The sequence below is a fragment of the Impatiens glandulifera genome, chromosome 1 (genome assembly GCF_907164915.1).
Source record: "Impatiens glandulifera chromosome 1, dImpGla2.1, whole genome shotgun sequence".
Classification (NCBI taxonomy): Eukaryota; Viridiplantae; Streptophyta; class Magnoliopsida; order Ericales; family Balsaminaceae; genus Impatiens; species Impatiens glandulifera.
The window spans coordinates 40,863,626-40,888,160 of record NC_061862.1 but is presented as its reverse complement, the minus strand read 5'-3'; the positions used below and the strand labels follow the sequence as shown (position 1 = coordinate 40,888,160).

Below are 24,535 nucleotides of genomic sequence, written 5' to 3'. Positions count from 1 at the left end.
ATGGTCATGTGGCTAAGCAAATGTTCTCTTTTCAATGTGGGAACCATATTTCTATGTTTGATTTTGTTGCTCCTAATTGTTATCGATCCTACCATGCAAGCATATGATCACCATACCAACAACAAAGCTTCCAAGTTTGTAGAGCATTTTCTGGGTTCCAGAAAAGGCGATAATATGATCGGAATCCATCACATTAAGCAATACTTTGCAAAATATGGTTACCTTAGCCCTTCTCATGTTCAAACCGATAGCAACAATGATGGCCATTTCAACGATGAACTAGAAGCTGCGGTAAAAAAGTACCAAGTCTTCTTCCATCTCAACGTATCTGGAGTTTTAGATTCAAAAACATTGTCTTTGATGGGAACCCCTCGTTGCGGGAATTCAGATCATGATGCAGATAGAACTCTTCAACAACACAACATAACCAAATCATTTTATGTTTTACACCCTACTAAATGGAATAAACGCAACCTAAGTTTTTCTATTAAGCCAGGAACACGACCAGATGCTACAGACCCAATTAATAGTGCTATAGCTGCATGGGACAGGGTGAGTGCACTCACATTTGTTGGTGATGAGTTCTCTAAGGCTGACTTGAAATTCAGTTTCTTAAAGGGAGAACATGGAGATAACAATCCTTTTGATGGCCCTGGTAACGAATTGGGACACAGTTTTTATCCACCTAATGGAAATATTCACATCGATGCAGATGAGAAATGGGTGGTCGGAAAATTTACCGGTGGAGTTGAATTTGATATCTATACTTTGGTCCTACATGAAATAGGTCATGCTATTGGACTTGAACATAGTAGTGTTGAATCTTCTATTATGTGGCCAGTTCAATTTCCAGGTACGATAAAAGACCTAGGGAAGGATGATATTGATGGAATAAAGGCATTGTACCCTTAATAATATGGGAGATTTGTCTCTATTAAAGCTATTAATAAATTAATTAAGATTTCAATAAACAAACTTAATTATATGGTATTTGTTTATCCATTGTTTTCTTTTTGCAAAGTGATGAATTTGTTGAAATGGTATGTGTAACTCATATAATTTTAAAATAAGCATTAGTTAACAAACCATTTTGGAAAAAATATTTTTATAAGAGTTCATTAAACTTGATTAAAATTAATATTTAAATTGAAAACAACTAATTAATTATTAATAATATACCAAACAAATTAAATAAAATTTGAATCTTAAAAGCAATTAAACAAAACAAATAAATTATAAAATAAAAATAATAATGATACATAATTCCCACCATTATTATTATAATATATATATATATATATATATATATATATATATATATATATATAATTATAAGAGAAATGATATTTCTCAACGAATGGTCAGCGAAAGCAAGGACACGAATTCTACATGACCTTCCCAACTAGGAGAGAGAAAAACAAAAAAAAATAATAAAAAAACAAAAAAACAAAAAAACAAAAAAATGTTTCAGTTCCCCCTCTTTCTTCTTTTCATTTCTCATTTCCGGCGATCCCCGACTTTTTCTCTAGCGATTTGGCTCTCTAGCTTCCCCGACTTCTTCTCCTTTCTTCATTGTCTTTCGATCGAAAATGGTAGGTCTTCATTCGTGTATGTTCACTTCATTTAGATTGTCTTTCTTCGTGTATCTTCGTGGTTTAGGGTTTCATACTACTATTCTTTTCAGACTGGTGGTCCAGGTACATCGCCATGCAAGACTCCATGATCTCCAAGGTAAATAAGACATCTTCTCTTTTAGAAACGTAGATCATTTTGATGATTTGAAGATCGATTAGGGTTTTGCGATTAGGGATTTTGATGATTTTGATAATTTTAACGATTTTAAAGATAGAAAACTATGATTATTGTGTATTGCTGCATTATGGGTCCCAAAAGTATGGTTTCGGGATCCAAAAGTATGATTATATTGTGTTTGGCTGAATTAAGGGTCCCGAAAGTGTGGTTTCGGGTCCCAAAAGTATGGTTATATTGTGTTTGGCTGCATTAAGAGTCCCGAAAGTGTGGTTTCGGGTCCCAAAAATGTGGTTATATTGTGTTTGGCTGAATTAAGGGTCTTGAAAGTGTAGTTTTGGGACCCGAGATGGGTGGTTTTGGGACCCAAAATGGGTGGTTTCGGGACTTGAAAGTTTGATTCAATTGTGTTTGGCTGAATTATGGGTCCCGAAAGTGTGGTTTCAGGACCTGAAATGGGTGTTTCAGGACTCGAAAGTTTGATTGTATTATGATTGGCTGAATTATGGGTCCCGAAAGTGTGGTTATATTGTGTTTGGCTGAATTAAGGGTCCCGAAAGTGTGGTTTCAGGACCCAAAATGGGTAGTTTTGGGACCCGAAAGTTTGATTCTATTGTGTTTGGCTAAATTATGGGTCCCGAAAGTGTGGTTTCGGGACCCGAAAGTTTGATTCTATTGTGTTTGGCTGTTATGGGTCCCGAAAGTGTTGTTTCAGGACCCGAAATGGGTGGTTTCAAGACCTGAAAGGTTGGTTTCGGGACCCGAAATGGGTGGTTTCGGGACCCGAAATGGGTGGTTTCGGGACCCGAAATGCTTCATTTATTTGATATGGTTTTTAAATGTTTATCTTTTGTTTTTGTAGAGCAAATAAACGTAAAAGGAATGCCCAAGAAACCAAAGCAGCCCCCAAAGCAGCAACAACCCCCACAACTTATTTTTAACTAGGACATCGTCTTATGACCTTTTCAATCTTCTTCAACTGCTGTCTAATGAACAAAAAGAGGTTGTGAAGTCAATAGGCTTTAACTCTCTACTATCATTATCGTTTTCAAAATATCCCGGGGAGATCTCTCATTATCTAGTCAGATAGTTTGACTGTAGTTAATGTGCATTCACCCTAGAGAATGGCAAAGAAGTGAAAATCGAATAAGAGGATGTTCAAATGATATTGGGTCTCCCCAGAGGGGAGCTGAACATTGTAGAATACGAGAATAACGAGACCGATGACAAGTTGAAGACATTTAGGACTCGATGGGGTAACCTTGTTAATGGCGCCCCTTTAGTGACTGCTATGCCAATGAAAATGATTGAGAACAAAGCAACTGACAACAATTTCAAGATAGACTTCGTATTATTTGTGGTCAGCTGCTTTCTCTGGTGTGATCACTTGGGTCAAGTTACCAGGTATATTTCATTTCTGTTATTTTCACGTGCATGACAACTATATGTAAGTATATGCATTGTTAAATAATCCTCAAATCTGTTTTTTTCACTTGCAGGTAAAGAATTCTGAAATCTATTTCAGATGTTGATAATATCAAGAAGTTCAATTGGTGAAAATTTGTACTTGAATGATTAGTTAATTCATGTGAAAAATGGAAAGGTAATGAAAAACGATATTTCCAAGGACCATAGACATTCCTTATTGTAAGTTATCACTAATCACTAATTTATTTCCCTGGTTTCAAAAATAAATGGTTTTAACATATGTATGTTTTTAGCTGTGCTACGTGTATAGAGTGAGCAACCCTGAACTGAGAGGAGTTAATGAGCGTCGATTTCCTATACTGTCATGTTGGAATGACACAATTTTGAAGTTTAGGCTGGATACGGAGTGGGCAAATGGAGGATTCGGACGTGGAAGCGATGTTGGACGCATTCCACTACCACCTCTTCAGAACGAGGAGATAGATGGGGATGAGGGGGAGTACGAAGAGACATATCAGGATAGGGGGCGAACGAGGAGGTGGATATGGATGTGGGGGAGAACGAGGAGGTAGATATGAATGTGGGGGAGAAAGATGATGGATATGTGGGGGTGTCTGAGCCTCAAAAGGCAGCAGCAACACCTAAGAAAGAAACACCTAAGAAGAAGTCAACACCTATGAATTCACCACCTATGAATTCACTACCACCTCTGAATATAACACCTCTAAACACAATAGCACCTGGGAACGCAACAAGTATGAATTTTACAGAGAATTTGGCGTGATTGCTAAATGTACATTGATGATTGACAAAGCCACGAAAAATTTGGCATCTTTAAGTTCAGGCTGGGATACAACGCCATTGTATGACAACACCATCCACATCATACACATAACAATAAACAAGAATAAACGTTTTAGGGATGCCATGCACAAATACTTCAAAGATCGAACACCCACTACAAAAGTTGGGGTACACAATGAGGGGGGTCATGATCAAGGGGGTCACAAGAAGGCCAGTCAAAATGAGGCGGGTCATGATCAGGGGGTCACAAGGAGGCCGGTCAAAATGAGGGGGTCATGATTAGGGGGGTCACAAAGAGGCCGGTCAAAATGAGGCGAGTCACATTGAGGGGGTCTCGATGAGGGGGCTCATAATGAGGTAGTACCTGATGTGGTGGTACAAAAAGAGGGGGGTCACGAAGAGGAAGTACCTGAAGTAGTGGCTCCAAAAAAATTCAGAAAAAATCCCCTACGACAAATGAAAATTCCAGCATGCCTTAAATCTCAATATATGACGCAGAACAAGAAAATAAATTAACCGAAGAACTTCGAGTCTGCCCAAATAGATCACCGAGATGAAGTCGTACCTAATGTGGTGGTACAAAAAGAGGGTGGTCACGAAGAGGAAGTACTTGAAGTGGCGGTGACATGAAGAGAATTGGTGTCAGGAAGAGAATTGATGGCTCAAAAAATACAGAGATAATATCCCCTGCAACTTATGAAAATTCTAGTACGCCTTCAATCTCCATATATGATGAAGAACAAGCAAAAAATCAAGCTTTCTTCGATTCTGCCCAAATAGATTACCGAGATGAAGTCGTTATAGGGTTCATTTATGCAAATGAAGAAGATGAGAATGTGAGATAATTAACAATTGTTTTTATTTCTTAGTTAAATGGTGTTTTCGGGTCCCGAAACCAGCTTTTTGTGTCGTTTCGGAACCCGAAAGCATGGTTTCAGGACCCGAAATGGGTGGTTTCGGGACCCAAAATGGGTGGTTCATCGTCCCTAAATGGCATTTTTTAATTTGTTTTCTTCTTTATGTGGTTTCAGGAAGGAATTATTGTATGTATCCGAGCATACCAATATAACATAGGGCATTTTCAATCTATGAAAAATCAATTCCATGTTGAAAGTGGTATTATTGATGCGTGGGAAAACATTACGTGTCATAATAGTAAATTATCTTCCCACGGGAAAATAGTTTTTTCGACAATCGTTTCTGTAAGTCACTATATCTTTCATTGTTGTTTAAACCAATGGTCTTATTGTGATGTTGATTTCATTTGCAGGACTTTTGGAATGATACCGAACCTTGTATTCTCCAAATAATTGAAGAAATGAGAATTTTCCAAATAACACCTGAAGACATGAAAACTGCTAATCTGGTAAGTCCAATCCTATATTTTTATATCATCTGATTCTTGCTCATATATATAATCTGAATCTTGGTAATATTTTTACAGATATTTTTCCCAATTTTATACAAAAGTCACTATTATATTGTTGTCATCAATATGCGAAAGAGAGTAATCAAAATCATCGATAACCTCCCACTGGACCCAGATATGGCATGGGAAGATAAATATGTCACAACCCGGAAACTGGTAATGTTGAAGTGTTTTTTACACTTAATGTATGTTAAAGTATTTATTAACTTTTTGGTAAAACAGGTACAAAACTTTGTGGAGTTCTTCTAAACTACCGACCTGAAGATCGCAACTAAAATTGCTAAATTCCCGTTCAAAGTTTTGAAATTAGCCTGGCAAGATAGTTCAAATAAAATAGATTGCGCAATATACTGTATGAGACATATTCAAACTTACATGGACGATGCAAATTGGGATTGTGGTATAACCATAACAAATGTAAGTTACATATTTTCACATTTTATTTGTTTTACAAATCTTTAATAACTGCTGAATTATCATTTTTTGTAGGCAAGGGGAATGCTTGAAGCTTTACGAGTCAAATACACTGCATTCATCGTCCGTTCACATTTAAACCAAAATTTGGGCACTATCTTTCAGAATTTTGTAGACATTTTAAACGTAGATTGTCCTGAAACGTATAAGTTGTATATAAATAAGGTCTCTCAAATAATTAGTACATTATAGTATTTTCTAGTATTCAATTATATTCAATTATTTTCTAGTCTTCAATTATAATCAATTATTTTTTAGTCTTCAATTAAAATACTCTTTCGGGTCTTGAAACCAACATTTCTTGTCTAGAAACCATGGTTTCGGGACAATAAACCACTCTTTCAAGTCCCGAAACCATGGTTTTGAGATAAGAAACCACTCTTTTGGGTCCCCAAACTAACATTTCTTGTCCTAAAACCATGGTTTCGGGACAAGAAACCACTCTTTTAGGTCCCGAAACCAACATTTCTTGTCCTAAAACCATGGTTTCGGGACAAGAAACCACTCTTTCGGGTCCCGAAACCAACATTTCTTGTCCCAAAATCAACATTTCTTGTCCCGAAACCATGGTTTTAGGTCATGCAACCACTCTTTCGGGTCCTGAAACCAACATTTCTTGTCCGGAAACATCCCGAAACCACTCTTTCGGGTCCATAAACCAACATTTCTTGTCCCTAAACCACCCATTTTGGGTCCTGAAACCAACCTTTCGGGTCCTGAAACCAACTCTTCTTGTCCTAAAACCTTGGTTTCGGGACAAGAAACCACTCTTAATGAAATATTCTAAGTGACAAAAACTTAAAAATATTTTAAAAGTGACAACAACATGATCAAATAAGTACCATCTTCGTTAAAAATATGACAAAAACGTAAAAATATTCAAAGTGACAACAACATGATCAAATAAGTTACTATCTTCGTTGATTGTTATCCCCATACTCCTTATCTTCGACATATATTTGAGAGATAAAAAATGATGTGAAGGATAATTGAGGCGAAAGTGGATCATTCCATTGTTGTTGTTGTTGTTGTGTTGAATCCAAAACTGTAGATGTTGTGGCCGTATTTCCCTTCTTTTTTGATCTCGAAGTCTTGAGGTTTATTTCAATTAAAGATTGTTTCCTCTTTGTTGGTGGTCGTCATCGACTTCTAACTTTGTTAGGAGAGTAAAAATGGATGTAGCGGGAGATTGAAATGGAGATGGAGATGCTTCTGTGCTTTTGTATTTAGATTTTTCAGTGCTTCCATGATTAAGTGACATAAACTGTTCTATCAAACCTTTTATTCTGTTCATCCAAAAAAACATTTGACTTCAGATTTTACTCCAACTTGTTAAACCTCTTGCATCAATCGAGTTAGACTATTGTGACGTTTTTTTTCTTCCACAGACATATATGAATCATAAATTTTGGTGAGATTTTGATACCCACACTTAATACCTTTACGCCACCGATCCATTATATAATACATTGGTACCTTATTCACCCTATTTTTTTCAACACAACTATGATATACCTACACAAAATACCTCTGAACTCAAACAATCGACATTGACATTTAACATTGCAATCCATTTTGGTGTAATGTACTTTGTAAGAAGCATCTCTTACATGTTGTTAGAAAAATCAAGATAGTTAATTTATTAAAAGAAAATTAACTATCTAAAGAACTTAATCAATCTTTAACCATATGTGCAGGAACAACTTCAACCGAATCGGCTAAATCTATCAACAAGATCGGCCAAACCGAAATGCTCAACTTGATCTATCCTCTCGGTTAAACAGAATTGGCTCAAACACATTCGAAGTTAAACCGGATCGGCTCAAATTCAGGCCCAGCTAGAGGTGCTAACTGATAATGTTCGACTGACTCAACGCATTGAAGATCTTAAAGCCAACAGAAAGATCATATGAATAAACTGAAGATGACGTAATGAATATATCTTGAAAATATGCAAAAGAAGATTCTAAGATAAGGCATGCGACAATCTAATGATTGCAGATTTTATCCAAGTTCACAAGCAATCTTCACGGTGCAGGCGGTCGCCTCATGCATGGCTGCCATGTGTACGAAAAGCAAAGCTACCTACTCTGACCGGCTCGACTACCTATGACCAATCAACTCAAGAGTGAGAAATATGACCGTTGTCATATTTCCTATATAAAAGGAAGCTAAAGCATTGAAGATATACATGCACGAGAGCTGATCGAACAATATACGAAATTTATACAGTTCTCTTGATCAAAGTGAAACAGTTGTAAACATTAAACTTTCTGTTGTAAAAGTGTATTACATCACTATATAAGTGTTGTAAAGTGAACGACGAGCAGTAAATAAGACTCGATTGTATTGTGTTATTTAATATTCCATTAGTGAATATCCTTCTCACTGTTTGAGAAGAAGGGGTGACGTAGGAGAGTTTGCTCCGAACATCCATAAAAATCTGTGTTTTGTGTTCTTCATTTACTTTCTGCCACTAAACTAACCGAACTGACTTTCCTCCATTCCAACCGAACCGAATCATTTCATATACTTATTCCCACCGAAGCGATTTCACTTCACTTCAACCGTATTCTCTATATTACCTTCCTTAACCGAATTGTGTGCGTTTGCTTCAGGTTGAAACAGACATTTCCGCCCTTGAACTCGGTTCAAAAGTCTGTGACAACATGCATAGTGTTAAGAACGATTCTAATCTCTAACCGGATTAGTTCCAATTAGTGTGTGTTTGTTGTAAGCGATCTCCTTTAGCCAGACCCCGGTCCCCTATCGGCGATCCCGATCCTAACAAGTGGTATCAGAGTGAGGTTCTTAACACCCAAGCAACCAGAAGCAAGCAAGTATGAATTTCGGCGAGAAACTTTCAATGCTAGAAAGCGAAAAGTTCGCTGATTGGAAGATTCGCATGCACTTGCACCTGACAAAAATGGATGACGAAATGATGTTCATCCTCTCAGACGGTCCGATTAAGATCGAGAAAGAAAGAAGCGAATGGAAAGCTAGGGACAGAAGGAAGAATAATCTTGACAACCTAGCTAGATATGCTATCTACAAAAATTTGGACAGAAACATGTTCGCAACAATCAGGTCATGCTCCACTACCAAAGAAACCTGGGAGAAGCTGACTCAACTTATGAAAGGTCATCTAGTGACAACTCATCAAGTGAAAGTGATAAAGGAGCGGCCAACAGTCTCATGGCCGACGACATTGAGGTAAGTGATTTTAAACCTGGCAGTACATGATCTTTCTTTCAAAACAATGAAAATGATGTTTTGAAAAATAAAATAAGTGAGATTTCATTTGAGAATGAGAAGCTCAAGGAAGAAATTACAAGCTGTAATGATTTAACTTCAAAGGATGAGATGATTTATGTAAAGTCAACCTCAAGCTGGTTGAAACCTGAGAGAAGGATAGCCAGTTTGTATAGCAAAGAAAAACTTGACCGAAAGTCAAGAGACTTTTACCGAAAATTATCCTTTAAAGAATCATCAACAGGTAGATATACTATAAATACACACAACGGTAATTCCATCAAAATAATCAAAGTATGGATTCCAAGGGATTAATAAGTCACGGACCCAAAGAAAAATGGGGACCAGATGTTCTATTGTCTATGAATGTAGGTAAATCAAGACAAAAGCTTGGAAGAGTCAACATTGTATCCAGGCCGGCTGCTGACGGACACATCTTATGAAGGGAACAAGAATGAAGTGGCTAACATCCTCACAAAGCCACGTCTCGAGCCTAAGTTTTCTTCCCTTAGAAATATTTTAGGATTGTTAGATTACAATAATTCCTAAACCGATTTAAATTATAAAACCCGACTGGTTTTCAATATTTATTCTAAATAATCAAAAAGGGAGAAATTGTTAGAATTTTCCTCAACCTTTTCAACCAGCCAAATAAATAAACTTCTTTAAACCGACCAACAATTACAATTTTTGAATATTTATTCTAAATAATCAAAAAGGGAAAAATTGTTAGAATATAATTGTTAGAACTTATGAAAAGTTTAATGAATAAAAAAAACTAAGTTTAAATAAATATATATGTTAAACCGCTAAGTCATATCAAGTATATTAATTAGTTTAAATATAACAAGAAGGTGTTAAGCACTTCTGCCTGTCACACAGGTGACTAGGAATCGAATCTAACCGGCTGCAAATAATACTTTAAGTTTTGCTATTTCAGGGAAGTTGAGCAAAATACCGAAATCTCTATGTAGGCGAGATTGTCTCGATTGTGGATATTGGTTCAGTAGTTTAACCGGTAGTCCGACTTCGGCTCTATGAAAGATCGGTCAACCGGCACTTAATGCTCCTGAAGAGGACATCGGTCAACCGACACTTAAAGCTCCTGAAGAGGAGATCGGTCAACCGATATTTAATGAAGCATGGCTGGTTAATTAAATACTTTGGCATTAAATGAGAAGTGACTTCGGTCATAAATAAACTCCGGTTATTAAATGAGCTCCGGTTAATTATGAGCTCATGTGCATATTCTCAACCAGACCGATCAAACAATTGCAAATGCTTATCCTTAACTAGACCGGTCAAACCTATTCTTCAAACCGGAATTCCTCAATGAACCTATCTTTCAGAAATCCGGACCGGCTAAACATCAAAGCCAGTTGAACTGCAAACCGAAAATATACGGCTGGACAAATCCGGCTGGTTCAACCTCTTGAAAAACGTAAAACCACCATATATCACCAACGGACATATCATCCAAACGATAATGAAGACATTGAAGATAACGTGTTAAGACAAACAAAATATTCCTTGGGAATATGCAAAAGAAGGTTCCGAAACCAGGCATGGGGCAGGATAATGATTACCTGACCTTACTTAAGTTCACAAGCAACATTTAAGAGGCAGGCGACCGCCCACTGCACATATGCCATGTATACAAAGACAAAGCGTGCAAGTTACCTAATCCAGACCGGCACGGCTGACCAATCACCGGATGAGAGAGAAATATGACCGTTGTCATATTTCCATTATAAAAGGAGGAAGATGGAAAGCTGAAGAATAAGAAGACACTCCAGGACATGCTATCAGATTACGAAGTTAGAGAGAGAAAGAAAACTCTTGCGCGATCCTTTCACTCTTGCGAATATATTTTGAGAAATCTACAAATGTATTGAGTGATAAGAACGAACTGAAAGGTTCTGTGTATTTTACATATTTGTAAAAGTGTATTACAATACTGTGTGAGTATTGTAAAGTGAACATCAGGCAGTAAATAAGACTCGATTGTGTATTGTATTGTGTTGTTGAATATTCCTTAGTGAATATCCTTCTCACTGTTTGAGAAGAAGAGGTGACGTAGGAGTTTTATCTCCGAACATTCATAAAATCTGTGTCTTGTGTTCTTCATTTATTTTTGGTCACCAAACCAACCGAACCGGTTTTCCACTAAACCAACCGAACCGGTTTTCCTTTAAACTAACCGAACCGGTTTTCCCTTATTCCAACCGAACTGGTTTCCCTTATTCCAACCGAACTAAATCACTACTTATTCCAACCGAACCGAATTACTACTTAACTAACCGAACCGGTTTTCCCATCATTCCAACTGATCCTTCTCTATTCTCTTCTTTAACCGATCTGTGTGTGTTGCTTCAAGCTGAAACAAACTACTTCCGCACTTGAACCCGATTCAAGAGTTTGTGACAGTTTGTGTGGTGTTAAGACCGATTCTAATCTCTAACCGGATTAGGGCCAATTGGTGTGTGTGTTATTGTAAGTGGTCTCCTTTAGCCGGACCTCGGTCCCCTATCGACGATCCCGATCCTAACACATGTTCTCCATTAACCCCCAAAATGATTTCCTCAACTCTAAATATACAAGCTGACCCTTCCTCTTCAATGACTGAGATGTCGCACAACATCAAACCTCTAACTTCTTCTTGAACCAATCTAAATATATCTAGAGTATAGAAGGTTTGGTATTGCCTTTCAAAGGAAAATCTACTAACAATTGGTGTCAAATAATTAAACGATTAAAAATCCAATTTCTTTTCTCTCTCGATATTTCTCAACAGAGTTGAGCCCTATCATATTGCTCGACGAATTGTTTGAGGGATGTTTTGGACTACACGTAGTCATCAAAGAAGGCGTTCATACTTTCACTCCGTTGAGATGTTGACATCCCGTCCCAAAATTGTCCTTTCACATAAACAGGTATCCATTTAGATCTTTTCAAATACAAAGATTTCAACCAAACATTATCTTCCAACTGATAATCTTTTATTAGTCTATTCCAATCCTCTTCGCTTTGTTTTTCAGCCTCTTTTTTATTAGATGGTATTCAATATGGCTTCCAAGTTTTATAGGAAGTTTCTTCATTATATGCCACAAACAAAATCGATGATGAGTTTTAGGAAATACCTTCTCAATTACAATCACCTTCTCAATTGCAATCACCATGGATCGACATTGGTCTGTGATTATGACATTTGGAGGTTTATCATCCATACATTCCAACCAAGTAAAAGAATTTGAATCTTCACTTGACAATAACCTACATCCAAGTAAATGGATTGACCATGATGATTAACCCCAACAAACGGAGCGAACGACATGTCATAGCGATTTGTCAAATAGGTTGTATCGAAAGAGATAATATCGTGAAAATCTTCAAAGGCAGCCCTGCACCTACCATCTGCCCAAAACACGTTTTTAATTCGGGATTTTTCGTCCAAATCAATAAGGTAGAAGAAGTTTGAGTTCATGGTTTGTATTCTTAAGAAATAATTAGTGAGTTTTTCAACATCCTCACTCCCTAACCTCAACCTTCGTACTTCTATAACGTAATTTCTACATGTTCTCTCATCGAAAGACATGTTTTCATACCCTCCAACTTCCACTACAAGGGATTGAAATGTTTTGGCCACAGTTATTCCAGCTTCATCGTTTTATTCAATATTCTCTTTACATTTCCGTCTATTACTTTGTATGATCTAACATGACGTATCCTCTTAGGGCTTAATGTATGGTTGTGCTCAAGAGAAATACTTGTTATCACATATTTCCCTTCATTTCGAACAACAACATTAATCTTTTATTTACAATATGTCTTCGTTATTGGTCTAGGCTGATGAAACTTTTTTTTGGCCTTCGATTCTTTCATAAAACTCTTGGCATAACCAATGTTGAAGTATTTCCTCTTACCACCTACATTTTTGCTCCCTAACTTGGTAATGCCGAATCCAGTTAAGTGGGCATATGATGTGTAGAATTCAAGAAGTTGTTCTTCAGAGGAAAATATCATTATAACACTGGGAATGTGACTGCAAAAATTAAGTGCAACCGTAAGAAATAAGTCCCGAAACTACTCTTTCAGGTCCCTAAACCAACATTTTTGTTCCGAAACCACCCATTTTAGGTTCCGAAACCAACTCCTCTTGTCCCGAAACCACCCTTTCGGGACAAGAAACAACAGTTTTAGGACTAGAAACCACGGTTTCGAGACCAGAAACCACGGTTTCGGGACAAAAAACACGATTTCGGGACAAGAAACACAGTTTCGGGACAAGGAAAGATCATTTCTTGTCCCGAAACAACCCTTTCTAGTTCCGAAACCACCCTTTTGGGACAAAAAAGCACCCTTTTGGAGTGGTTTCGGGACAAGGAAAGACCCTTTCTTGTCCCGAAACGACCTTTTCCGTCCTGAAACCACCCTATCATTCCAGAAAGAGTGGTTTCAGGACAATAAACCATCCTTTCAAGACTTGAAATGACCCTTTAGGGTCCTTAAACCAAACTTTCTAGTCCTGAAACGACCCTCTTTGGTCATGAAACCATAACTTCAGGTCCAAAAATGGTAGGTTTCGGGACATTACATTTTTTATACCAATCGGGCAATCGGGTACCTTTCGTGTTCAACAGGGATGGATTTATTCAGGTTCGGTTCTTCATCTACTGTATTATTCAAGTTTGGTGCTTCGGTTTCCTAAAAGTTCAAACAGTTCTGAAATAAATCCATAAACCTTTAGATCTGTAAATAAATATATCTGTAAAATCTAAACCCTAGATCTATAAAAACAAATAATCTAGATCCTTAAAAAGGATACCATGGAGAAGTTTCATGGGGAGAAATAAATGCAGCCGGAGAAGAGAAATAAATGACGCCGAAGACGTTTCAGAGAGAGAAAGAAATGCAGAAATAAATACAACCGGAAAATATGAAGCCCTATTGGTGAATTATATATATATATATGGATTTTCTCTCCCATAGCTGGCAAGGCCACGTAAGATTCGTGGCCTTGCTTTCGCTGACCATTCATTGTATTTATCATTTCTCTAATTATAATTAATTTGTTTCTTTTGCAGGTCGATGATCGCAGTAACTCAATTTCCTTTCCCTGAATTATTATCTTTTCGGGCGAGTTATCATTTCTTTTCTTATTTATTTCTATAAACGTATCAATTAGAACTAATCTTCCTTAAGATGGTAGAGACTTGACATAATCGGATAACGTAACCCTTCCCACATCGATAGCTTCCATTTCACAGATTTTGAAAGCGATAAAAAAATGGATGGAAACCAATGTGGATTCCATTGAAGAGCAGCTGCATTTTCTCTCTAGCAGAGAAAGAGAAAGAGAAAGAGAAAGAGAAAGAGAAAGAGAAAGAGAAAGAGAAAGAGAAAGAGAAAGAGAAAGAGAAAGCCCATGTATAAACGTAAACAAGTACCTCCTGAACATGCCCACAACGAGAAAGACTAAATGTACCACCAACACAGTTGAGGAAGCTAGATTTCTCAAAGTTTGACGGTGTTTTTTAGTAGTGTGACTTATTTCAGTAGAGTAATTTTTCCGAGTCGATCGATCGACAGATGCGACTAAGTTTGAAATATTACCGATTCACTTTTCTGGTGATGCGAGAACCTAATATGTCTCTTACCTACAGTCCAGAAATTCAAATGTAGCTCTTATTTGGGAAGACTTTAAAAGTATTTAATGCAACAATGCAGTCCTTCTATGTATAAACAAATGGAAATAATGCATGACTATAACTTTAGATAGGCTATCTCCCAAAACTAATTAATATGACTAAAATATATGTTTTAGATGGTTACTTGAGTGGTCTTACGGGTGAAATATCAAATGCAGTTAAACACTTTCAACATGAACTCTTTCAACTTGAATCATTGAACACGGTTATGGTAGTAGCAAAAATTCAAGAGTCCACATATTGATGTCTTATGAATAATGATTACTTATATAGTGCTAGTATTCCCTTATTACCCATTGTTGGTAACAAGAGGACAAAAAATTTCTTCTTTTTTATCTCAAATGGATTGTTACAAATTTTTATAGGCAGACTATTTGACTCTTTAAATGTTTTCTTCTTTAAGTGTCAAAATAAACTATTGTGCATATTAAATAGGTTTTCCATGCAAATATCTTGGTTATTCCACTCACCCATAAAACTATTATTATTACTCTAGGAATATTAAACATTAAAAACAAAAAAACTTAATTTAAGTTTTTTCAACAAATCTTCTCCTTAAACTTAAATACTCTTCCCATCTCTCATTCCATTCATCCTTTTACAACTCTCTATCAGTGTGGTCGGCAGTGACTTGATGAATACGTCAGCGGCTTAAGCTCGACTTTCAACATGCTCCACCTTAACATTTCCTTCTTTAACTTGTTCTCGAATGAAATGAAATCGGACTTCGATGTGCTTGCTCATTCCGTGATTAATCAGGTTCTTTGCCAATTCGATCACCGACTTGTTATCAACTCGGATCACAGTCCCTTCATCTTGGATCACTCCTAAATGCCTTAGTAAATTTAAAAGCCAGACTACATGACACATGCTCTAAGAGGCCGCCACATACTCTGCCTCGCAGGTCGATAGAGTTACAATAGTCTACTTTTTTCACAGCCATGTAAAAACCGTATTTCCGAGTAGGAATACATAACCCAAAGTACTTATTCGGTTATCAATATCACCACACCAATCACTATCTAAGTAACCCACTAATCGGTAGTCATATGTTTTGGAATAGAAAAAAACCAAGTGAAAGGGTTCCTTGAACATATCTCAGAATTCTCTTCAAGGCCTTGTAATGTGTATAGCTTGGATCCTCCATGAATATACTTACTATTCCAATGCTCAACATTTGGTCGGGTCTCGTGCTTGTAAGATACCTTAGACTTTCTATTAAGCTTCAATATCTTCCAACATAAGCTCGTTCTCCTCCTTCGAACTTTGAGAGTTTAGTGCCTAATTCCATTGGAGTAGAAACCGGGTTGCATCCCTCCATTTTAAACTTCTTAAAAATTTCAAGCGCGTACCTCTCTTGGGATATACAAATCCCTTCCCCAGACTACTTCACTTATAGGCCAAGACAAAAAATTTCATTAGACCTAAGTATGTCATCTCGAACTTTTTCATTATTACCTCCTTGAACTCCTTAATCAATTTTATGTTGCTTCCGGTGAATATGAGGTCGTCGACATGAGAGTGACTAGGGCTGCAAATGAGTCAAGCCTCTTGTGAGCTGCTCGCGAGCCGCTCGGTCAAATCTCGGCTTGAGCTTGACTTTGATCGAGTTCGAGCCGAGCTCGAGCGGGCTCGTTTAATATTCAAGCCGAATTCGAGCTCATATAATGCTTGCTCGATGGTTTGTCGAGATTTTTCGAGCCTGATAATGTATAATATATTTATTTAATAATAAAACTTAAAATTTAAAATAATATATTTTTTCTTTTCTCTCTCTTTTCAAATCCCATATAAAAGGCCCACAATCCACATCATTATATTCTATCGTCATAAAACAAAACCCAATTTCTAATGTATCAATCCTAAGTGACTCTTCATCTCCTTTTCTTCTTCTTTCTTCCGTCTTCACCATTTCTTCTTCTTCCTATATAAGTGACTCTTCATCTCTTTTTCTTCTTCTTTCTTCCGTCTTCACCATTTCTTCTTCTTCTTCTTCTTCTTCCTCTTTCTTTACAATTTTTTCTTCTTCTTATTTTGTCTTCATCATTACTTTTACTCATTCATAATATGTTAATACTTTTTTATGTTATCTTTTGTTAGGATCTATATCGAGGCTGGGGAACCGGGGTTGGCCGGTTAACGCCTTTCACTCAAAGAGTGGTGATTAATCCGGTTAGAGATTAATACCGGGGTTTCAATACTACACAAACTGTCACAAACCCTTGAACAGAGTTCAAGCGCGGAAGTGGTTTGTTTCAGGTTGAAGCAGCACACACACGAGATAGGCAGAACCAGATTTGAATAAGACAGGTTTGGAGATTACTGGGTCGATTTTGCAGCTTGGTAATTCGGTTTAGGTGATGTTGAATCGGTTGGAGCGGTATTAGTAGGTTAGTGTAAATCGGTTAGAATGTAAAGCCGGTGGAAAGTAAATAACAAGACATGTTTTTATGGATGTTCGGAGATGAAACTCCTACGTCACCCCTTCCTCTCGAAACCGCGAGAAGGATATTCACTAAGGAATACACACACAATCCGATCGAGACTTATTTCCTGCTCGATAACACCCGTACAATTTTAACCGAAATTGTAATTACTCTTCAAGTAAATGCTTAAGCTCTTTTGAGAGATAGAACACGATTTTTGACTTTGGCTGTGTAAAACTTTTTGAACTTGTAACCGCATTTATTCCTCTTCAGCTCCTTTTTTTATAGGTGAAATTTGCCAACGGTCACATTTCATTTCCTTGAATCTGATTGGTTGAGCAGAGGTTCAGTGATTCAGACCTGGCGGTCTAGTCTTCAGACCTGGCGGTCTAGTCTTCAGACCTGGCGGTCTAGTCTTCCAGTGTGTAGGTCAAACTGGCTAGGTTTGTCTTTTACTTAATATGGCAACTGTCGGTTGGACAATTGCCTATACCTGGAAGATTACCTTTCTGATTTATCATGGAGTGGAAAGATCTTGTAGGACGATCTTCTACAGCCTGCAGACTTTCCTCAGACTTGTATGAATATGGCAATACTAAGTCTGTTCATTCGGTATCATTCTCAACAGATACCCGAAGTGTCTTTTTATACTGGTCGGTTGTTTATGTTAACCGGATGACTTCCGGTTTTTCCATATCTTCTGATTGACCGACTGTTTAATGATTCTGGCCTTCTGTTTTGACCGATCTTTGTCTTTCTTGTTCGGTTATGTTTTTGGTCGGTTTGATTGCTTGACCGGTTGAGTTTCTTAACCGGTTGAGTTCTTTGACCAGTTTGATTCTTTGCCTGTACCTGCACAATGGATTTGTTTTTGTTAAGTTTTATTTAACCGATCTAATTTTATCTAACAATTTCTCCCTTTTTGATTATTTTATATAAAATATTCAAAATCATGTAAGAACGCAAATGTAGGCCGATTTTGTTTTTAGAATTTATTTGGCCGGATTTTTAGAAACTGACTTGGGAGAATTTATCGAAAAATTTTGAAAAAATTTTGAGAAAAGTTTTGAAAATTTTTATCTTTTATCTTATCAATTTCTCCCTTTTTGATTATTTTATTTAAAATATTCAAAATCATGTAAGAATGCAAATGTAGGCCGGTTTCCAAAAATCACTTTATATATATAAGAAATGTGCTAAGGCAAAAATACTATATATATAAAACCGAAGTGAACATAAGTAAAGAAAGTAAATGAAGCCCCTATTTCTTCGATCTGGGCGGCATGAAATGTTCCAGCAGTTCATCGGCTGTTTTTCCCTTGTCTGCATGAACCGGCCTGGATGATGATCCCTGACCGCCTGAGGTACCGGTGTGAGGAGAGATCGGTTGACCGAACGATCTAATTGGAACCGCATTGAGACCTCACTATTTTCTGAGTTTTGGCTCTAGCTCTTCTTCGAAATCATCATCGGCTTGCAAAACCGGGTTAAATTGAGGTTCAACAACCGTATCGGTGACTCTGCCCAACAATGTCGCGATTTCCGCCTTCTTCTCAGTAGCCTTCCTCTTTCGTGTAACTGGAGCGGAAGGGGAAGCAACCGCCTTAAACTTCTTGTGAGCCTTGGCGAACTTGTTATACGTTTCTTGTTGGGCCCTGAGCCGGGTAGCATCTTTGCTTTGTTGATCCGCTATGGCCGCTGCGATGGCCGGTCCACTGTTCTCTATATTTTGCATATGTCCAGCTATGTTCGCATCTGCCGCTACCGTTTCCTTCTGTATCCGGGTCTGCTCGTCCAGGGCATCTTGGAGCTTCTGAGCTGCGAGAGCATTCGCCTTCTCAAGTGCCTTATCGGCAGCTAGCTTAGCGGCTATTAACTCCGCCACCTGTTCGGTGAGCGCCTTGAGATCGGCTTCAAGCTTGACATTCTTTTCTTCAAGGGTCATTACCCTCTCATGATCAGATCCGGCTTGGGCACCGCATTGAGCCAGGTCCTCCTCGTCCTTTGTCAATCTTTGATCGGTCGTTTCTTGAGACCGTTCCATCATGGCGACCCTTTGGCTTACCGAATCGAGGTCGGTCACCAGTTTCGGAGTTATATCCTCCAATGCCTTGGTTCGGTCAAAATGACCGCCGTACAGTTGATCCGTATTACCGTAATTTGTTTCAACGGACGTGATCCGATCGACCGCTTTGTTTAGATCATCCTTTGTTGTCTCGGCCATCTCGAAGGCTTTAGTCGCGGTTTCTTTGATTTTCTTCTTCCATGGCTGAATCGCGTCGTTGACAAATTCTTCAATGAAGGTCTTGACCCTCTCTTCCGTTATGGCCGGTTCCGAATCCCCGGTTTGAACAGATGCTCGCTGGTCGGCGAGAGGTGTTCCTGTCCTGACTTCGGTTATATTGATATTCTGATCCGGTGGAGGAGAGGATAGCTCTTTATTGGTTGGATTCTGACCGCCAACATCCTCAGGAGGGGATCTGGATGAGTTCGATGTTTCTTGGTGGTCGGGCTCCGTTTCAAGCCGCGCCAACTCCTCGGTCAGTGCCCTTTCCTTGACCGCAAACAATTCTAACACCAAAAGTTCAAGTTGTGAGTTCGGTGTCCCCGGAGTATGCTTTTCTTGAAGGCGTTGAATGTGTTCGGTGAGCCGTTGTAACCGAGCACGCGGTTCTACTATCGTGTTTCGTTCTAGGGCGGTTGTAACGTCTTGAGCCTTTGTGAGGCTGATGACCTCCTCCTCCATCTCAACCAACTTCTCGAATTTCTGGCTAACGGTGAGATCCGGTAGCATGTTTTTGTAGAGTATCTGATGCCGGTGCCGGATCCATTGATAGAACACTTCGGATGCCGCGCGAGCCTGCTGGTGTATCTCGTCCATGATTCTGCTGACGAGATCCTCGACCATTTTCCGGGTGTTATCATCAGCGTAGGCATCTTCCTCCCCAAGTCTGTCCGAGCCAGCATCATCATTATCATGATTGACCGATTGTTCCTCGACTATTGGTCTTTTCCCTTTACCGGATTGATCTCCTCTAGTATGTTGTGAATCGGTTCGGCCAGAGCTGGATGCCGAGTCTTCAGTGTTGGGAGTGTCGGACATCGGATTAGCCGATCCGGTTGGTTGTATATCTTTCTTGCTTCCGGATTTTTCTTTGACCGGAGCTGCTTTCTTACCAGTTGCCTTCTTCTTTCGGCCACCTGTAGAACCGGAGGCCTTCCTTTTGCTTTTCCTGTCCTTGAATTGATGAGACTTTATAATTTTTCTGTGGGCGAGAAGAACACCAGGGCCGGTGTTGATGTTGAAATGACGCATAATTTTTCCAAGTGGGATGGCGTATCCCTATGACCGAGTGGATGTCGGATCCACCATTTCACACAGGTTAGTGAAAACTACCTTAGCCTAGTTTATTTTGATGCCGTTGACCAAACCGGCAAGCATCTCAATCTTTGCCCGGGTGAGACTATCAAAGTTTCCCCCTCTTGCTTGGACCGATTTTGTGAAAATATCACACAACGGTCTGTACTCCGGTTTTAGAGATGATTTCTTACCGGATACCACGATAGGGACCGCGGTTTCCGAAAGAATCTGGCAAGCTGCCTCGAAGGTCTCCTCATCTAAGGCCGCCGAGAAGTTGCTCCCTTCGGATGGTAGATGTAGTATTTTAGCGACCGACTCCTCCATCAATTCTAGCCGCTGACCGCCTATAGTTGCGATGATTGATCCTTCAGTGATAAATGCGGTTAGGAAAAACTCGTTGACCGCATCCTGGTATAATACAAATGGACCGCCCAGAAAATATTCGAGACCGGACTCGGAGATCCGGGATAACACCTACTTTGCCTGAGCCAAATTGTTTGCCCGGATTTCCTCAAAATCGACTTGGATGATGTGTTTGAACAGCACTGAATCGCGACCCATTTTAGATAGTTGAACCGAGAGATCAAGAGAGTAAGAATTTAAGAGATTTGAGAAAGCTGAAAGCTAGAGAGAGAAAGCCGATTCGCGTGAGAATGAAAGAAAATGACTAAGGACACTATTTATAGTTGCGGTTTGGAATTCCAACCGTCGCGAACCGTCCCATCATGATTAGGCGGGAATTTTCCCTCCAAAGACTAAAGGCGGGAAACTATGGGCGGGAACCCATGAGAGGGAACTTATTAGCGGGAAGAGATGGGCATAATTTTTCCCTCCAAAGTTTTTGAACGTGCTTTTAATTTCGGTTATTTAGCCGGCGGTTAGACGATTTTTCGATTTTGACCCGATTTTTCAACGAAGTGATTTATCGATATTAACCGGTTAGTTAGATGGATATTCCAATATTGTGATTTTTGACCCGGTTAACAAGCTTAAAAATTAGATAGTCATTTAAAGAAAAGATACATGATAGAAACTGATTCATTGATCGATTTAGAATACATAGGAAATAAAATTACAACCTATGTGATGACTATTCTAGCCACCCCATCCATATCGAGAACATTTGATGGGTATGCCAGTATACCTGGTCCAAATTCTGGACGATACTTAAGAAGGAGCCGGCTTAAATGAGGAGCGTAACCGAGACCTTTCTTGGTCTCCACCATAGTCCTCAGGTTTTTGTAGATGACCGATGACCAATTTATGGGTGTATAGCTGACAATGTAGGTCATCATGTCGAAAACCTTCTTGGAGTAGTGTTGGTTCGGAGATTCGCAAATGATGGATCGGTTGACAATCTCGTAAAGGAGTTGGATGTGGTGGGTAAGGTGGGTTTTCAGCCCGTGGTTCTCCACCGGCACCTCGGTTCCGGAGAACAGTACCGAATATTCGGTCGCTGCGCTTCCCACCCTGGTTGGGAAATCAGAAAACCCTTCAGTGGGTAAGTTGAACATTTGAGCGAGGGCATTTTCGTCCAGGAAAAAGAACTGGCCTCTCACTGTGGAAACAATGAAATCTCCTCTCATAGAGGCATTGTTGAATAAGTCGGTTACGCCCGGAAGGAGTATGGGTCCGGATTCTTCGAGAAAATCACGAAGGTCGGTGTCGATTAGTGATTCAAACATGAGTTCCTTTGTTTCCAGATCATAATGTTCCATGCAAGAATCGAAATCGATGCTCAAATAGTTCCTTAGAGTTCGGCTCGACATGTTTTGAGATTTTGCCAAGATAGAGAGAGTTCAAGAAGTTTTTGATTTTAGGGTGTGTTGAGTTGATAAGGTGGGGTTCCTTATATAGATCTGAAATTAGAGGGAAAATATCAATATTTAATGCTTAAATTCAGTTTTGTCTCATTTATGAAGAGAATATTTATGTTTCCAAAACTCCTTGGGAATGAGTTACTTTTGACCGGTTGCGGAGCTCGAGGTAAGGAATCTAGTTAGAGAGTAACTAAGCTTGTTGGATAGTAATTACTCATGTAGTTGGAAGTTGAAAGTTACGTATCATTAATGAAAGGGAGTACAAGGAACTAGAATGTAAATTAAAACCGGAAATATCATAGACTAAACCGAGATGATCATGATAGAGTGGGACACTAATACAACCAGTGCGTATAGCAAAATGACCGGTTGTAGGAAGGAGTGACTTAGTTGCTGGATGAGTTGAGGTGGCGGTTCCTCCTCTTCCAGGCCTTCTCAAACCGCTCATAGAATGAGTTAGTGACCTCTTTGGTGATGACCTGGGCTTGGTTCAACCCTTCTCATGGACAGAGTGGAACCCCAAGTTCCAAAAGTAGGCAGCTTATCTGGGGGATGAAGCCGGTTTGGCGAATACCGATCATCCAGATTAGGACATCAAACAACACCCTTGACCAGTTGACTGACGTACCCGTGGTTATGGCAGACATCATGTTAAAAACTGCAGCACAGTAAGTGTTTGTCACATCCCTACCTAGGATGCTTCGACCGATAACATCGTTGAGAAGCTGGTACTTAACTCTCAGCGATGACCTGTCACCATGGTCATTGACCGGGCGGTTTGACCGAGCAAAGCTTAAGGCGATTTCGGCCTTTAGTTCAGCCGGAACGTTTAGATGGTGCGCCCTTGCTTCGGAAGGTCGAAGCATCTTGCGAAATCACTTTCTGTGAAGTCAAACACAGTCCCTCCCACCTTGGACTGAATGTGGGTGTCGAAGTGAGGAGTACCTCGGAAAACCCTGGCATTGTAGAAAAATTCTAGGACTGTTTCCGGAAAGATGACATGTTTGTCATCTAGAAAGTGTTTGAGACCGATGTCTTCAAGTGACTTAATCATCTTGAAGACTTCATAATGCTCAGTGCCTTGAGCTGAATCGAAATCCACTTGAAGGATGTTTGGAAACTGAGACATTTTGTCTTAGTAAGAGGATAGGTTGATACTTGTGAATATTTTGTCTGATGTTTGCCTAAGTTATATATTAGTGGAGGGATGATAGTATTATCCAGCGTGGGACATGTAATGATGTCTATTAACCATGGGATAAGGCATTTTGCATGAAAAAAGCATGTCTACAACCTAGGATGTGGGTCATAGACCTGGACGGTGAAAGATATCGTATCTTCACGTCTTTTGAGGTATGACTGTTTTACTTTGAAAAGGTAGTTTTTCAGAACAGATAAGTTTAAACACAGATAATTATTCCACTTTTGTTTGGAGGCCAAATAATCCGAAGTAAACTATTTCCAAGCCGGTTGGTTTTTAGTCATTCGTTCCGATGCGGTTAATTAGTGCATGCACTAAGTAACCGGTCGGTTTACTCTAACTAATAGACAAAGCGGTTCTTCCATAGGTACCTTGGTGAATTTGGAATCCAACAATTTAAGAGGAACTACCGGTTTTGTCTGTTCGAACCGATTTTCCTTTTAAACATTTTTAGGAATAATCTAACTAATATCGGTTAAACCGAGTGTGAGTCTGAATTGAGAAAACTTAGCTTCCTGTAGAGGCTTTGTGAAGATATCGACTACTTGTTGTTCTGTTGATACATATTCCAGCCGGATATGCTTCAGCATTACATGTTCCCGGATGAAGTGGTGCCTTATGTCAATGTGCTTGGTTCTAGAGTGTAGAACAGGATTGTAGGTGATTGCTATAGCACTTGTGTTATCACAGAAAATTGGAGATTCTTCGGCTATGATACCGAAATCCTTCAGTTGTTGTTGAATCCAAAGAAGTTGTGAACAGCAACTTCCGGCTGCCAGATATCCAGCTTCTATAGTTGACGTGGCAACTGATGTCTGTTTCTTGCTGTGCCATGAAACAAACCGATCACCTAGGAATTGGCATGTTCCGCTGGTGCTTTTTC

At 39.0% G+C, this 24,535-nt stretch overlaps 1 protein-coding gene across 1 annotated transcript; it reads left to right on the top strand.

The window, feature by feature from the left end:
- LOC124925565 (metalloendoproteinase 3-MMP-like) lies at window positions 1-912 on the top strand. The gene has a single exon (XM_047465603.1). It carries the CDS (start codon window positions 1-3, stop codon window positions 910-912), a length of 912 nt encoding a protein of 303 aa, XP_047321559.1.
- Window positions 913-24,535: the final 23,623 nt, after the last annotated feature.

Bases quoted from the DNA above. Each gene is read 5' to 3' on its own strand.
- LOC124925565 (XM_047465603.1), top strand. From the start codon at position 1: ATGGTCATGTGGCTAAGCAAATGTTCTCTTTTCAATGTGGGAACCATA.